The sequence below is a fragment of the Micropterus dolomieu genome, linkage group LG01 (assembly GCF_021292245.1).
Source record: "Micropterus dolomieu isolate WLL.071019.BEF.003 ecotype Adirondacks linkage group LG01, ASM2129224v1, whole genome shotgun sequence".
Lineage (NCBI taxonomy): Eukaryota > Metazoa > Chordata > Actinopteri > Centrarchiformes > Centrarchidae > Micropterus > Micropterus dolomieu.
This window is the reverse complement of record NC_060150.1, coordinates 1231749-1248687: the sequence shown is the minus strand read 5'-3', so window position 1 is coordinate 1248687 and position 16939 is coordinate 1231749. Positions and strand designations below refer to the sequence as shown.

The 16939-nt window shown below is 40.9% G+C and overlaps 1 protein-coding gene across 1 annotated transcript in view; it reads left to right on the top strand.

Annotated features, from left to right (window-relative positions):
• The first annotated feature begins 9430 nt into the window (after positions 1-9430).
• The window catches only part of LOC123970781 (NACHT, LRR and PYD domains-containing protein 3-like), a 14011-nt gene continuing 6502 nt past the window's right edge, over positions 9431-16939 (top strand). The window contains exons 1-7 of the mRNA XM_046049091.1: positions 9431-9576; positions 11669-11746; positions 12392-12508; positions 13060-13212; positions 13521-13599; positions 13734-13962; positions 16413-16495. Of these exons, the coding sequence (XP_045905047.1) occupies positions 11700-11746; positions 12392-12508; positions 13060-13212; positions 13521-13599; positions 13734-13962; positions 16413-16495 (708 nt within the window). The 5' untranslated portion in view covers positions 9431-9576; positions 11669-11699. The remainder of the gene's footprint in view (positions 9577-11668; positions 11747-12391; positions 12509-13059; positions 13213-13520; positions 13600-13733; positions 13963-16412; positions 16496-16939) is intronic.

Below are 16939 nucleotides of genomic sequence, written 5' to 3'. Positions count from 1 at the left end.
AAGTCCAGCAGCTGATGGCAGCTTCCTCTGCCTCACGCTGCTGTCTGACTGCATTCAGCTGCCACTGATATGAAACAGAAACTAGCAGCCAATCAGTGGAGGAGCAGCTGATCTTTTTCCAGGAGAAATGATGGAAAGGAGGATTTGAGTTGATGTGCAGATGAATGATTTGTGTTTCCTCTCCAGGTGAAAGTGGATGTGAGTTGAGCAGCATGAGTCAGTGTGAGGACAGAGAGGAGGGAGTCCCTCCCTCTAAAAGCACTCTGTGTGGGGAACATGACAGCCAGACCAAAGCTCAGAGGTGAGATGAGGATCTCTAACTGTCCAGGACTCAAATCACTCCACCATCATTATTCACTCTCAAAGCTCTGTGTGTGTTGTGTTGAAGCCCAGAGCAGCAGCAGGGACCAGACTCTGCTGGACCTGGACCTGGACCTGGACTTGAGCCCAGCTGTGTCTCCTTCAAGAGTGACCAGTCAATGGTTGATATCATTGATTTTAAGCGAGGACATGTGTCTGACAGACAGTAAGTATCAGTCAGTATTAAACAGCGTTGGCCAATCAGAGCTAAATGTTCATGTCTCCCTCCTCATGTTGCTCCCTGCTGATGTTTGTCCTCATTAAATCCAGTCTGACCAGTTGTCCTTCTAATGTCCATGTTCTCCTAGAATGATGATGAAGGTCAGAGCCAGATTAGGATTAAAGGACAGGTCCACATGTTTTCCAGTCTGTCCCTAAACAACACTGACATGCCCATATGTCCACTGAAAGAGTTGGTGGTGGCTGTAGCTTTATGGGAAAAGAAACCGATGATGCTTTTATTGAGCTTTAGAGAAGCTGCTAGTTTCTCCTGCAGCTTCTCTGGCCAAAGACTAAAAAGTGAATTTCCATCCTCTCTAACAGGACAACTTATGAAGGACCAGACTCTGCTGGACCTGGACCTGAGACCAGCTGTGTCTCCTTCAAGAGTGACCGGTCAAAAGACATATGCCTCATTGATTTTAAAGGAGGCCGACCGTCTGCTGCAGAGAGGTCAGCTGTTAATCCCATTAAACTCTGATTCTTGTTTAACTGTTATTTATCTAGAGAAGTTTTATTAAACCTGTGTGTTTATTTTCAGCATCGTTCTTCTTCACATACATTTATATTCTCCCATCTGAAGCTGCCCAGTAGAACCAGTAGAACCAGTAGAAGCAGTCTTTAGCTCTTGGCTTCAGTTTAACATTTTCTCAACGCACTCGTTCTGACTGCTGTACGATGACTACATGAGTACAAAGCTGGGATTTCATAGAGGCTGACAGATGCCAGCTGCTTTAAGTCGACGATGATGGCTATTTTTAATTCAACTTTCATGTATTCAATTAAAATCTACATGGATGACTTAAGTTTCACTTTAACATGGGGTAAATTAAATTGCTGTTGTCTTCCTAAGCTTGCTGTGTGAATACAATCCTTCGGATTCCTAAAGTTAGACACAAATGGTTCTCATCACATCAACTTTCTTGGTTATTTGGACTTTATTTAGTCACAGCTCAAGTAGCATAATAATTAGTCTTGTTTAAAAAGTGAATTACCCCTTCATCCCTACGACATCAGTCAGAGTTGTGTTCAGTGCGGTGATGTGATTTACTTTAGCAGTAGTTCAGTCAGCTACATTTGAATACGCTGTTGGACATGGACTGCCTTGTTGGAAAATGTTCTAGTTAGCTGTGGCTTATCACAGGCCAGTATTACTTCTATTGCGCATCCTCTCACATTGTTAAATGCCACAAACCATTAATGTTCATGGATATTTCCAGGATAAGGAAGATGCTAAAGTGTTTAATTTCATGAATAGATCGTTATGTGGCTGGATAATTTGAAAAAAGAGAATGCCAAATTAAAGTAAGAGATTTCTGTTCGGTTTCTTTTCCTCCCTGCCTTGTATCGTAGACAAAGAACTGATAGTGTTATATATTCGAGAGATAGATTTTGTGGGGAGAAATAAACTGAAAACAGGTCAGATATAACATGAATGCCACTTGTCTATGAATGAATCATTGGAGCAAAACAACAGAGCAGTAGAAAATAGTCACATTTGTATCCATAAATTTACATAAAGTCAGAGAAAAATACTTTAGGAGTTGCAAACTTGTAGAATATTTTTCTCTCCCACAAACACAACAGTTACATCTTTTCAAATTCTTCATTGTAGTTTCGCACACTCTATATATACTATATATATATATATATATATATATATATATATATATATATATATATATATATATTTCTAAACAGTATTTTACCCAGAAAGAATTGTAATGAGCATGTAATCCTTCTTCAGAGTGCATGTCCTGTGTTAGGAGGTGGATCCAGCTGTTTCCATCAGGATCCAATAGATACAACCCAGCACACGTAACACTGTGTCGTTATATGTTGATAATAATTCTATTTGCTCCACAGAGTCGACCAGCAGAGCTCAGAGGTTCCCAGTGGTCAGTCTGCCCAGCAGCATCAAACACACCTGGACTCCATATTTATGGTCTGTACATGTACAACAACTACTTTTCCATCTATTCTGTTCACAATAATCTCCACGCTGCACTTTTTAGACCAGTGGATTGTCAGTCTGTCCAACATGGATCTGATGTTTGGTTCCATGATTTTACTGTGATTGTGTCCTTCATATAATATTCTGTTCCAGCTGCTGGAGGAGAACATTGTCACTTTTGTGAAGAACGAGCTGAAGAAGATCCAGAAAACCGGACCGGGATGATTGTGGAGTGTTTGAAGCAGGAGGGAACTTCACACAGCTCCAGTGATCTGTTGCAGATCTGTGTGAAGATGGGGGTCAGCTGGTCTGCACAGATTTTCAGGCACGATGGAGACACACCGTCGGGGCCAGGAGCCTTCCTGATCTTCTGCCTTTGGAAGAGGTGGCTCACGTCCTCTTCACAGATCTTGTGTTGGATTGAGGGCTTTTCATACCTACAATAAAAGCCATTCAGCTCGTCTGCCAGTCGTTGAATACCAGCAGTGTTGGGGGATGGTCTCCTGTAGTTAGTGAGTGTCTGCAGGCCTCTCCGCACTGACGCAGGGTCGTTGGCTGCAAAGCTGTTAATTTCGCATTTCAGTGTAGCTCCTCTTTGCAGCTTTGATCTCTTTAGTCAGCGTGTTCCTGGCCTGGTTATACAGGACTCTATCCCCACTTCTGAAGGCCTCCTCTTTGGTCTGACAAAGCTGCCTGAGTTTTGCTGTGTTCTTGTATGTGCTAAAGGTTTTACGCGGCACACACATGTCCTCACAAAAACTGATGTAGGACATCACAGTGTCAGTTAGTTCGTCCAGGTCAGTGGCTGCAGCCTCAAAAACACTCCAGTCAGTGTCCAGCTTTGACTCGTTGGTTCATCTTTTCAGAAGAAGAAGAACATACTTTATTGTCACATATACATACATGTTGTGAAATTCATCCTCTGCATTTAACCCATCCCTTGAAGGGAGCAGTGGGCAGCCGCTGTACAGCGCACGGGGACCAACTCCAGATGGAAATGCAGTGTCTACCTACCTAACATGTTTTTGATGGTGGGGGAAACCGGAGCATCCGTAGAAAACCCACGCAGACATGGGGAGGAAATGCAAACCCCACACAGAAAGGCAACCTTCTTGCTGTGAGGCGACAGCGCTAACCACTACACCACCGTGCCGCCACCTCTTTACAACAGGTTTAGCAGATTTCAGTTTTTGCCTGTATGTTGGGATTAGATGAACGAGACAGTGATCAGAGAGTCCCAAGGCTGCACGGGGAACAGAGCGATAGGTGTGTAGCAGTGGGCCAGTGTGTTATTATCTCTGGTAGGACACTTAATATGCTGTCTGTACTTTCGTGGCTGAGGTTTAAACTGTGGAAGTCACCAAAAACAATGAGCAGGGAGTCTGGATGTTTTTTCTTCACATTATTTATCTGGTCAGCACGGTGTACTAATGCCTCACTAGATAGTGACAAGGTTATTATCTAAGAGCTGTCTCCTCTTGAAGCTGCAAAATATTAATGTCATAAAAATGTGTAATAAAAAATTCCTGTGAGAAACCATGACTTTTACATTTACATTACATTTATTCATTTAGCTGACGCTTTTATCCAAAGCGACTTACATTTGCTATACATGTCAGAGGTCGCACAGCTCTGGAGCAACTAGGGGTTAAGTGTCTTGCTCAGGGACACATTGGTGGAGGTGTCACAGTGGGGAGTTGAACCCCTTTTAGCATGTGTATGTCTAGATGCAACCTTTTTCAAGTACTAAAGACTATGTAATGAAACAAACGCTTCTTCTCCAAACCCCATTAAGGTTATTAGCTATTTGGACCATAAAATGGTATTATGGTAATATAACTGAATATGTACTTCCATTAAAATGCACTTTTCAATGCGAATAAGACTGTCTGTAATTGATTAGGTGAATAAATCTGACAAATACTTATCACAAGTCTGTGAATATACTGTAATTCAGGACCATGTAAAAGGTAAATAGGTTATATTAAAGTATCTGCACTGACTGTGGTATTTAAATCTGTACACTGCATTGCCCCATACCTGAATGAACTGCTTAGGTGGGTGGCCTGCAGGATTATGGTATGGATATTTGGAATCAACTGGACAGGTCTACAAGGGAACAAACTGGTCAACAGGCGGTTTAGTGGAAACTAAATCTGAACACAAGAAGATTTGATCACTTCTTTGTATGTATACACAGAACTCTCTGGAAATGAAAATTGCTACTGTAAATAAAGTATTTACCTTCAAATAAGGTAACTTGTGTCTGTCATGGTTGCTGAACGATGTGGTTGCCAAGCTACCAAAACTGAATTTTAATGTAATGGGAGGCTTTTTAAAAACATAGTCAACCACCACTGAACATTGCTGCTAGACCTGTCCTGGTGGCATTAGCTAGGATGCTGGTGAAGTGTGCACAGACAGCAAGTCATTGTCATCAGAGCTCCCAGTGCACCAGGGTCTCCTACGTTGCAATGAGGCCAGGATCGGAAATTTCACTGTATAGAAAATCTTCTGTCTGTCTGTCTTTTGTTCTGATTTACCTTTACATAAAAGAAAGCAGATTAGATCCCTAGCTTATTTCTAAAACCTCATCCATGTAATCTAAATTACATCATGCCTGTGTATTGAAAGTTCAGTATTAATAACGGTTGGTCTATTTGTTGATTATTTCCTCTCCAGACTGAGTGGCTGTAACCTCTCAGAGAGAAGCTGTGAAGCTCTGTCCTCAGTTCTCAGCTCCCAGTCCTCTAGTCTGAGAGAGCTGGACCTGAGTAACAACAACCTGCAGGATTCAGGAGTGAAGTGATAGAAATGTCTCATTCTGAGGTAATAAAAACACAACGTTTCATTATCTAAGATCTTTCTACACCACTCTAATCATAAGTATGGATCTTGTGTTGCCTTTCTGTCAATAGATCCTCAGAAATATTACACACTGAACCTTTTAAATCAGGAAAGGCTCTTTAATAAAATTATATTTTAAGAAGGGATTTAAAATATACTGGGAGCCAGTGTAATGACGGTCAAATAGGGTTGATGTGATCATATTTCTTATTTCTGGTCAAAAGCCTGGCAGCTGAATTCTGAAAAGTTTGGAGTCGATCATCATTTAACCCTGACACACCGAGCTGACAAAGGCTGACTGCTTAATTAATCTGTTTTTCTGACAGAATGACTGAAAATAAATAAAAACAGAAGAGTTAACCATTTCCACATTCCTGTGGACCTTCTAAACAGCCTTTTCATTTGTTAAGAATAGAATTGAGAACAGAAACAGTTAGATGGGGAACAGCAAAGTTTTACTTTCCAAAAAGAAAAATGTAATCTATTTCCAGAGGTTTGATAGTAAAATAAAGTGAGCTTTCTATGGATTGAACGCGTTAAATCTGAAAACGTTATTACTGGTGGTCAAAAAGATTTATATAATTCCTTTATTTTTCATTGCTCATTCATTACTCTGGTAGCTCCTCTGGTATTGCGTCCTTAACGCAGCGGCCTGGGTTAGTTAAGTGTGGCCTCGGCTCCTTTGCTGCATGTTGTGCCCCCTTCTCCCCCCTGCCTTTCCTGTGTCTCTTTACCATCCTCTCAAATAAAGCATTAATGTGAAAAGAATTATCTTACAAAAAAGATTTTCTTTGAAAATTAATGGATTGTAAAGGACCTTTCAGATTCTTTATAACCGATGACGCAAAGCAGGTTCATTTGGAAACAATGCAGAATGTTTTCCCATCTGATAAATTTAAGTATTATACATGTTTTTAAGTGATGCCACTTCAATACTAATTTGGTCATGTGTCTAGGTGACATTGCACATTTTTTGAATAATCACATTGAAAACAAATGCATGCCTTTATCTGACACACACCTGCACAAATGTGTAGGAAAATACAATATTAAGAAATTATTTATAAACTTTCAGGGTGGAGCCTGCTGGAGTCCGATGGTTGAGACCAGGTCTGAGGAAGTGTAAGTGTGTTTTTCATTTGATTCATGAAAACATTCAACCATCTTCAGACTGTGACATCACTCAAAGCTCTGTCATCATCAAAGCGTCAATCAATGAACAAATGATAGATCAATAACTGCAGCTGCACTGTGTCTTGTTCTCTCATCAGATTCCTGTCAACTCACACTCGACACAAACACAGTAAGCAGATGGATCAAACTGTCTGACAACAACAGGAAGGCGACGCGTGTGGAGGAGGATCAGTCATATCCTGATCATCCAGACAGGTTTAACCAGTGTCCTCAGCTGCTGTGTAGAAATGGTCTGACTGGTCGTTGTTACTGGGAGGTCGAGTGGAGCGGAGAGGTTCACATATCAGTGAGTTACAGAGAAATCAGAAAGAAAGGAAACAGGGAAGAATGTTTGGAGTCAAGCATCAGTCAAGGAGTCTGGAGTGCTATGATGGTGGCCGTTACGCTGTCTGGCACAATAACATATAACAATAACCACCTCCACCTCCTCCTCCTCCTCCTCCTCCTCTAACAGAGTAGCAGTGTATCTGGACTGTCCTGCTGGCTCTCTGTCCTTCTACAGAGTCTCCTCTGACACACTGATCCACCTCCACACCTTCAACACCACATTCACCTGGTGACTCAGTGTCTCTGTGTTCTCTGCAGGAGGAAGTAGTTAGAAAAACATTCTTACTGCTAAACAGACATGTTGAGTATGTACATGCTAACCTAAATAAGTGAGTTTTGAATTTTGATTTAAAAGAGCAGCCAACTGGGCTTCAAACTAGAATTTTCAAAAAACACCATATTTTTCTCATACTGCACATTGCTGCAGCTCCTCTTTTCACCCTGTGTGTTGGACGCTCCGCTCTTGAGCTACAGAGTGATGCATCTTACTTGTTTTTAGGAGTTGCACATGCGCAGTTCCCAGGTAAGGACTACTAGCCAATCAGAAGCAGAGAAGGGCGGGTCGTAAGAAACAAGGTAGTGTGATCCAAATCAAAGCCGCTTCAGACTGAGACCCTAACCTAGCAGATGGTAGAAGTTACTCACAAGTCCACAACCACACAACACCATTGTTCCACATCTTACCATAAACCACTACAAAAATCACCAGATTTCAACTCAATTTTACGTTAAAATTGGTTTGAACAGTTTGAACATTTGCTCAGTAGCTTTCACATCAGGTGTAACATTATAGTTATAACTTTAGCTGCGTTAGCCAACGTTTACAACAACTCCACACTTAAAAAATCTGTGAAGTTACATTGCCGTGTTTATTTTAAATATAATTCACAACCAATAAAGCAAACTTACAGGTTGTGATTGTGAATTTCCAGAGTTGGATCGTCTTTTAGGACTAAACGTTGAACTGTTGCCGGTGTTCTGACGATCTGTGCTGCCTTGCCGAAAAATGCTACCATGGCGCAAATTGATAGACTGGACTCTACTCGGCCTGCTACATTTTCCATTGCAGACAGTACCCAGAGATAGTACGTAGCTTGTCGTCATAGCGACGCCACACACACCAGCGATCCACACAGCTTTCTCTTTTTTAAGATTAAAACGTTTCAACCTTCCTCAGAATGTAAAGACAGATAAGCGGTATGAAAAGCTTCCAGCTGTGTTTTCCTCTGCCGTTGTTGCTGCAGCGGTCTGTGTGACGGCGGGAGCAGAGGGCTCTGTGATTGGGCGGCCGGCCTCACACGCTCACACATGCTGTCATCTGTTACCAGAATCACGTGCACACCTGTGACTAGTGAAGTGTCAGAAACAAACAAGTGCAATTGTCTTTGGTGTTGATTTTACTTTGGTGGTGGTGGTTTGATTATCCAACTTGTTACTGAGCATTCAGATATTGATTGTGTAGGTTTTAGGCATTACTATATGTCTCGATTTATGTTTCAGGCAAAAAGTAAATGATGGATTATGAATGAGCCAAACTGATCATATCAATAATTTTTTTACATTTAATTTGAATATTCTTTTGACTTTCTGAATTGTACCATTGATTGTCCCTGACTGTGTGTGAATACAGACATACTGTTTACTCATTATTATTAGTTTTGCCTAACAATGTGTAACAAACTGACACTAATAATTATATGGATTATGTGGATGATTATATGGAATAAACAGTGATGAACGTCGGTGCACTCTGGAGGTCAGAATTACAAACTACAACACGATCCTGCACCGGAACCCTTTCCTACCACATCATGAAAAAGTTTAACCTTTTAGTTTTAGCAGGTTCTGGTGTCTGAGGCGTCTTTTTTTATCCACCAGTGAAGTAAAAAAAACAACCATGGATTTGTTTATTGGACTTTCTGTGATAGTGTTAGTATAATTTGAAACTTGTATGTATGGTGTATGTTCTAACCCTTCTAAAAATACGGTTTCATCTTTTTGACACTTTAAATAAGGCCGAAAAATAGTAAAATTACTAAATACAAATGACTTTCTATGATTTTTTAAAAACCTATGGCGATGCCGACTTCAGTGGCAGAATTAGCTGTTCATTTCTGCGTTGATCACAGCGTAAGTTACATTCTTATTTGTTGCAAGAAATACAAATGCAAGAAACTTTATCTGCAAAACAGTATTTGCAGTATTTTCAGAGTCGGTCATAAAAAGTCTGATGTAGTCTGTTTGTATAACAAAATAACTTAAGACAACTACACAACTCTATGCAGGTCACATACTGTTGGTGAAAGTAATTAGTAAATGTGTAATTTATTCATGTCATGTTCCCATTGTTCACTGAAAAGACAAGTACACAAACATCCCCAACACTTCTCTGTCAGCCAATCACTGCAGAGACATTCAGGAAACATGATGAAACTTAACACAGTGCCGTGACCCGGAAATACGTCACAGTACTATTAACAAATGCCGCAAGTGTGAGTCAGAAAAAAAGTCCGGGAACGCCTCAGAGTCACGTCGCAGCTTCTGTGCGGTTAAAAGGCGACATTTTCACAGTTTTTATCCTTTAATGACTATGTGTTGGTCTCTGATCTGAGGTCAGTTTGCTCTCAGTACAAGTTTAAATCCTCTTCCGGTCAGAGCTGCGGTCACCTGTACAGGTGAGTCTGCGCGGCGCTGCTTCTTACTGATAATCTGTGTGCTGTGAAGTCAGTTTGTTCTCTTTCTGTGGCAGCAGAGAAGCCGGTCAGGAAGAGTTAAAACCCGGGTTTAGATTAAAAACAGTCCCGTTTGGACTCCAGGATTCCAGGACTGAAACTGGACTTCTGCTTTCTGCCAATGACTGAAATAGAAAGTACAGGCTGCTCATGACTAATGTTGTCATTAGAATCAGCTGCCTGTTTTGTTGTGGTAAAAGGTCACTGCTGTGGTGAACCAACATACTCCTGTGTATATAAGCTGGCTTTTAAACAATTAAAATTCTGCTTTTAAACAATTTTCATGCAGCTGATGTGAAGAGTTTGATAAAGTCCAAACTGATTTATTAAAGAAGAGCTGCGATTGTTGTTTGATAAAAAACATAAAATGAGTTCATACTTGCTCATTGAACCTGATGGAGCATTAATAATAATTTATTTAGATTTCTCTCTGTACAGCAATGTAACTGCAATTTCATGTTTTTGTAAATAGTTACTCAGCTTATTATTAAGTGACAAATCATGACTTTAAAGACAGTCTGATTGAACCGGACGCTGTATTAAATCACTTTAAAAAAAAATCATTTTGGACTTAATAAACGTTTTAAAGTAGAATTTAGATGATTTAATAATTGTTTTAATAACTCAAAACGTCATTTTACTTGTCAAGTTGACATTCGCTGAAAGATAATGTGACATTTTCATATCTATGAATAAATGGATGAACTTGCAGTGTTATGTTTGTATTAATGCTCTTGCAGGTTCAATGAGCAACTTTGAACTCATTTTATTTTTTTAAGCAAAGTATATTTTCAGCTTTTAATTCTCTGATTTTGATCCTTTTTTTTAAACCATGTTGAGTCCTGATTCATAGTATTCATTAGTTAATTACTTGAATAAACAAGATGCTCATAAAAATATTTCTTAGTGTTCACTGAACCTTCCAGTTCTTTCTCTCATCTAACTGTCCTCGTCAGACCGATCGGCCGTCAGGCGAGCAGGTCCTGGTGCTCTCTGTGAAACTTACAAGAACGTTTACAAGAACTCACTGGCTTCACATATTAGAGTCCAACTCATGGAGAGTAATAGAATCTGACATGACGTCGCACTGGAGTCTAAACATCAGACTGACTCTCTCTCTGTGGAAAGTGTTGCACGTGGCTTGAAGGACACACAACATGTCTTGATTCTAACCAATAAACTCTTCTAACATGGATAGAGGAACAATAACCTTATTTGGACACTTGGGGACAGGAAGTATCCTTCCTTCCCATATATGTTATTTATTTATTAATAATAAATCTTTAATAAACTAATTAATCCTGATAATGGAACCAGGTGGATGTTAAAATAAACAAATAAAGAGAATAGATAAAGAATAATTAGATATTAATAATTAATAAGAATAAAAACAAGTGAGAAATTGAAAATGAAAACAAGAGAGGTACTTACAAAAATAAATTAAAGAAGAGAAATACTTTATTGAAATGTTGACATAATATAAACGCCTAAATTACAGATCAACCGTTTATCAAAATACTTGCAGGTTCTTTTTCCTGATGATCGTTTAATTGACTAATCACTTAAAAATATTTTTGTCCAGTTTGAAATTGTTTTATTTTGTAGAAGCTGGACGTCACATCTGCACACTGCCAGGATTAAAACACAAGTACCGGAAAACAAATACCACCAGCGATAAAATATGTACTGAAGTAAAAGTATTCTGTATGTGTGTGAATTAGAAAAGAAAGCTATCAGTTATTTAATATTAGTCACTGTTTCTCATCTTTAGTTATTAGTTTTGAACACTAAAAAAATACCCTGTGATGGACTGGCGACCTGTCCAGGGTGGACCCCGCCTTTCGCCCGATGGCAGCTGGGATTGGCTCCAGCCCCCCCGCGACCCTGTACGCAGGATAAGCGGTTGACGATGGATGGATGGACTAAAAACATAAAAACATGTAATTTATCATTCAAACTGAATTCACACCTGCAGGAGGCGCCTCATCATTATAAATGACCAGTATTTGCTGTATGTTTGTTGTTTCTCTGACAGGAACGCTGCTCTGTGTCCATGAAGGGCCACCATGAGTCCACCGGTTTCATTTAACAGACAGCTTCCCTTAAAGATGGCGTGAGTCACTGTTCTGTCTCTTTATGGTGTGAGCAGAGTTAACATGTTGTTAAAGAGTAAAGCTGGCCCAGCAGAATGTATTGTTGGACTGGAGGAAGTACTTGGATCAATTATCCAAGCTTCAGTTACTTCACGAATTCAGATGTTTTACACACATGACGAGTTTTTAAAATCAGACGTTTCGTTATTAATGAAACTCTCCAACAGTACGGCTGAAACGACGAGCTGATTAATCGAGTGGCCGAGCGATCATTTAAGTAATTTTTCATGTACGACATACTTTTACTCAAGTTAAATATTCAGTGCAGGGCTTTTACTTGTAGGGAAGTATTTTGATACTGTGATATAAGTATTTTTACTTAAGTAAAGGATCTGGATACTTCCTCCACCGCTTTCAGCCAACCATCAGATTAAATGAAGCTGAGCTGTAAAACATGCTAAATTCATTCATCATAATGTTTCACTCTTTCACTTCATACGTGTCATATTTTCTTCCTGATATTCAATTTTTAAGACACTTTAGCAGGAATTTAATTCCACATATTCAGTCAGGATCAACAGGTCTTAATGTCAGGAAGTGACTTCTCTTGTGGAAAGTTGTTGGTTTAAAGACTTAAAACTCGTCATCCCTCCCTGGTCTGAAAGGGTCTATCAGAGACGAGACTCCCCTGAACCTGAACCCAGCTGTGTGTCCCTCAGCAGTGCCCAGTCCAAGTCTCATCCTCTTCTGTTTAAAGGTGGATCCCCTGCTCCTGAACGGAGGTGAGCCGCTGTAATATTCACTTTTTAACAGGAGTGCTCCAGTTGAAAGTACTAATAAAACACAGTAACACACTCTCATTCAAAACCTTGGCTTCCTTCAGTAAAAGTATGTGAATATTATCAGCAACATGTACTGACAGTAAAATTACTCAAATGTTCCTGTCAGTGTTTCTCTGTTATATCTGATGTTTCTGGATTAATATTCCTATTATATTAATATTTTACTGCTGCAGATGTTTGAGCTCATTTTAACTCCTTTATATCCTGTTGGGTAGTTTAAACTTCAGCAATGCATCATGGTCTATAAGATCATCACATATTTCCTGTGAGAACCACGTATCTCTACACAGTCAGAAAAACAGCTTTTCAGCTTTCTGATGATGTATTTTCCAGCAGATCCAAGGGGGGTTTAAGTAGTTTAGTAGTTAAACACGTCCCTGGTCAGAGCTGTGCAGCATAATAACATTTCAGATTCTGCAGAGCCACATCTCTCCTCTTTGAACCTTCAAAGTTCATTTCCCTCCCTGGTGCTCTTATTCTCTGTCTAACAGAATTTATCAGAGAATAGACTTACCTGAACCTGGATCTGAACCCGGATCTGAACCCGGATGTGGATTTGAATGCAGCTGTGTGTCCTTGAGGAGTGACCAGTCAAAGGCTGTACCTCTAATGTTTAAAGATAGACTCCCCTCTCTTGAATTGAGGTATGCTGTTTAATTATTTATGCAGAATATTTCCCTCTCTAACATAAAGACATATGCAAATATTACATTTTTAAAAAGTGTACATTTATAAAAAACAAGTCTAGAAGTGTAAATTACAGAAGACTGCACAGAAATGCAGACTGTTCCACTGATTCACAGCGGAATCCGTACGATCAGCCCTTTAATGTCAGGGGAAACCATCAGATTCAATATTTTAATCAACACGTTAACTGAAACGACCTTTATCTTGTGTCTGTCTCTGTGTGGACAGACATAATGTGAGCTAACTCTTCATGATTCCTCCACAGAGTCCACCAGCAGAGCTCAGAGGTTCCCAGTGGTCAGTCTGCCCAGCAGCATCAAACACACCTGGACTCCATATTTATGGTCTGTACATGTACAACAACTACTTTTCCATCTATTCTGTTCACAATAATCTCCACGCTGCACTTTTTAGACCAGTGGATTGTCAGTCTGTCCAACATGGATCTGATGTTTGATTGTGTCATATTCTGTTCCAGCTGCTGGAGGAGAACATTGTCACTTTTGTGAAGAATGAGCTGAAGAGGATCCAGAAAACCTTAAATTCAGATTACCCAGAATGCTTAGAGAGTCAGAGGGAGGATGAGGAGGTGTTGGACGGTGAGGAGGAGGAGCAGAGGAGGAGCAGCAGAGAGGCATTTCTGAAGATCACACTGCACTTCCTGAGGAGAATGAAGCAGGAGGAGCTGGCTGAGCGTCTGCAGAGCAGTAAGAGGATTTCTCTAAAGATTTAAGCTGCTGGATAAACTGGAGAGGTTTATATTTAAAAATTCCTGTTTGCCTTCTGCGTTTGTTTTGTTTTGTCTCTTAATTTCCGGTTGCTATTAGAGAGATAGTCTTTATTGTCCACAGGGGAAATCTGCCTTCGGTCTGTCCACGGCCTCACAAACAGCAACAACAAGTTTCATTTAAGAATACTATAGCAGTAAGCACAAATCTTCTACTGTACTGGTTCAGTTTCCAGGCAAGATGCCTGTATCTACGTCCTGGTGGAAGCAGTGTGAAGGAGGGGTAGAGGGTCTGTGCTTTGCTTTTTGTGGATTTACTCTTAAGGTCTGATAGGTTGGGGGTGGAAAGGCCAATTATTTTTGATGGAGTGTGAATGACTCGGATAGGTTCTATTCTATTTGTGGTGGCAGTTAACATAATCAGTAAACGTGGAACAGTAGAGTAGAATGGGTTGGAGTTTGCTCTTGCACAGTTGGTGACAGGGGGCGACAGAGAGTGCTTTGAGTTTGCGGATGGCAGAAAGTCTCTGATGAAAGCCTTTCTGGATGTCAGTGGTGGGTTGGTCAAAGGTAGTTGTTGGTACACCATTGTGTGAGGTGGGGGATGGAGTCTTGGTAGGCTGAGGGAGAGTTATTGTAATTTAGGAGTGCAAGTACGGCAGTGTCATTGGAGTATTTGAAGTATGTGGTGACAGGTGAGGGAGGTACGCCGTCATTGGTGCAGAGGGTGAACAGGAAGGGTGAGCTGGTTTTAATGGTGATGGTTGAAGATTTTGCCCTAACTAGCCCGACTGATTGTGGCCTGTTACAGGAAGCTGTGAATCCAGTGGATGAGGGGCGGGGGGACGTGGAGGTGGTGGAGTTTCCCGATCACCTGATGGTGCTGGATTGTCTTAAATGCAGAACTGAAGTCTATGAGAAGGAGTCTGGCATAATTACCGGGTATTTCCAGGTGTGGCAGGGATGGAGAGAGTACAGGAGGCATACCACTGCATCCTCAGTACCCCTATTAGCTTTGTAACTGATATGGGTCCAGTTGTGGTCTGACGGCTGGGAGGAGGGTTTTTTGCATGAGTGCTTTTGTGTGTCTGAGCAGTTAACTCTGTGAGACCTTGAGTAAATTATGTTCATGTCCTCAGCAAATGATGTGGGATTGGTTATTGCAGCTAACTTGGATTTTAGTTCTTGTCCTGTGAGTGTTTTATTTTTTGAAATGTTTGGGTATCTTTTAGCATTTATGATTGGAATGGCTGTGTCGATGCAGATCAAGATGAGGACTGTTATAAGAGAGACCTTTTCCTCCAGGTCACCCCCAAAATGTTCCAGTCTGTGTAGTGCTGAACATCCAAACATGTCCGACGCTGTAGGTCTCAGGCTTGTGACGTTTGAGTACCTGCTTGTAGTGCAGAAGCAGGAAGATCATGTTGTAGTCTGCAAAACCAAGTGGTGAGCCGGTGAGCTTGAGATGTAAGTGAACATAATAGTGCAGAGTGTTCCCCTTCCTCTTCAGAATGTCCACAACCCATAGGCACCGGAGCCTCAGGATACGTTGCTGCAAATTCCATCAATGCTAGCAACTAGTTGGGCTGCAGCCTTGGTGTTGGTGCTGGGTGGGATATAACACAGCTGTGTGAAATTCTCTTGAAAGGTGAAACACAGATGGTGTCAACATCTCCATATTCTGCATACAGATCTGGCCATGGATTTTGATGTTCTTACACCATCTGTTGTTGATGTACATGCAGACACCTCCATCCCGCTCTCTTCCAGACTCCTGCGTTCGGTCTGCCCTGAAGATGGTGAAGTTATCGAGGTGTACCTTGCTGTCAGGGACAGCCTGGTATATACATCTCCCTTCTTACCTCTTTTCCTTTGTCGGATTTCTCCTGGGATGGCTCCTGGTGGTTTGATCTTACAGAGCATGGAGGACCAGAGCACAATTCACAATACATTGGTATTAAAATACTGGAATAATTCACAATTAATGGATTGCTGCAACACTTGTATTGTGAATTGTCTCCTATTACATAGGTTGTTGCTTGACTACTGATAATTTCTTCCCACCGATCTTCTGCAGGACAGGCGCCATATTATGCTTGCGCACATGGTAATAGTTGGTCTGAAGGATGCTACTTCCACTTGTGCAACGGTCCTCCTTGTTAACAAAGCCTGGTCAGAATATCTGACTCCACCCACAAAGTCTTGAACAAACTTGCGTCTTGCATCTGTCGATGTCTGCACTTCTGAAAGTTTGTTGAAGTGATGAGCGCAAAGCAGGAAGTAGCGTGAAATTGTCAAAACCCAGCTAGAAGACAGATCTCCGACAAACCAAATATTTATAACAATACACCTTACTTAATTTCTATTTGGGATGGGGGGGGGGGGGGTTCATGTGGAGAGTACACTCAAAGATCTTACTTGTACTTTCAGAATCTCCTGTCATGTGCCAGTTTAACCTCAAATCCAACCTGAAGAAGAAGTTCCAGTGTGTGTTTGAGGGGATTGCTAAAGCAGGAAACCGAACCCTTCTGAACCAGATCTACACAGAGCTCTACATCACAGAGGGAGGGACTGCAGAGGTCAATGATGAACATGAGGTCAGACAGATTGAAACAGCATCCAGGAAACCAGCCAGACCAGAAACAACCATCAGACAAGAAGACATCTTTAAAGCCTCACCTGGAAGAGATGAACCAATCAGAACAGTGATGACAAAGGGAGTGGCTGGCATTGGGAAAACAGTCTTAACACAGAAGTTCACTCTGGACTGGGCTGAAGACAAAGCCAACCAGGACATACAGTTCACATTTCCATTCACTTTCAGAGAGCTGAATGTGCTGAAAGAGAAAAAGTACAGCTTGGTGGAACTTGTTCATCACTTCTTTCCTGAAACCAAAGAAGCAGGAATCTGCAGGTTTGAAGAGTTCCAGGTTGTGTTCATCTTTGACGGTCTGGAT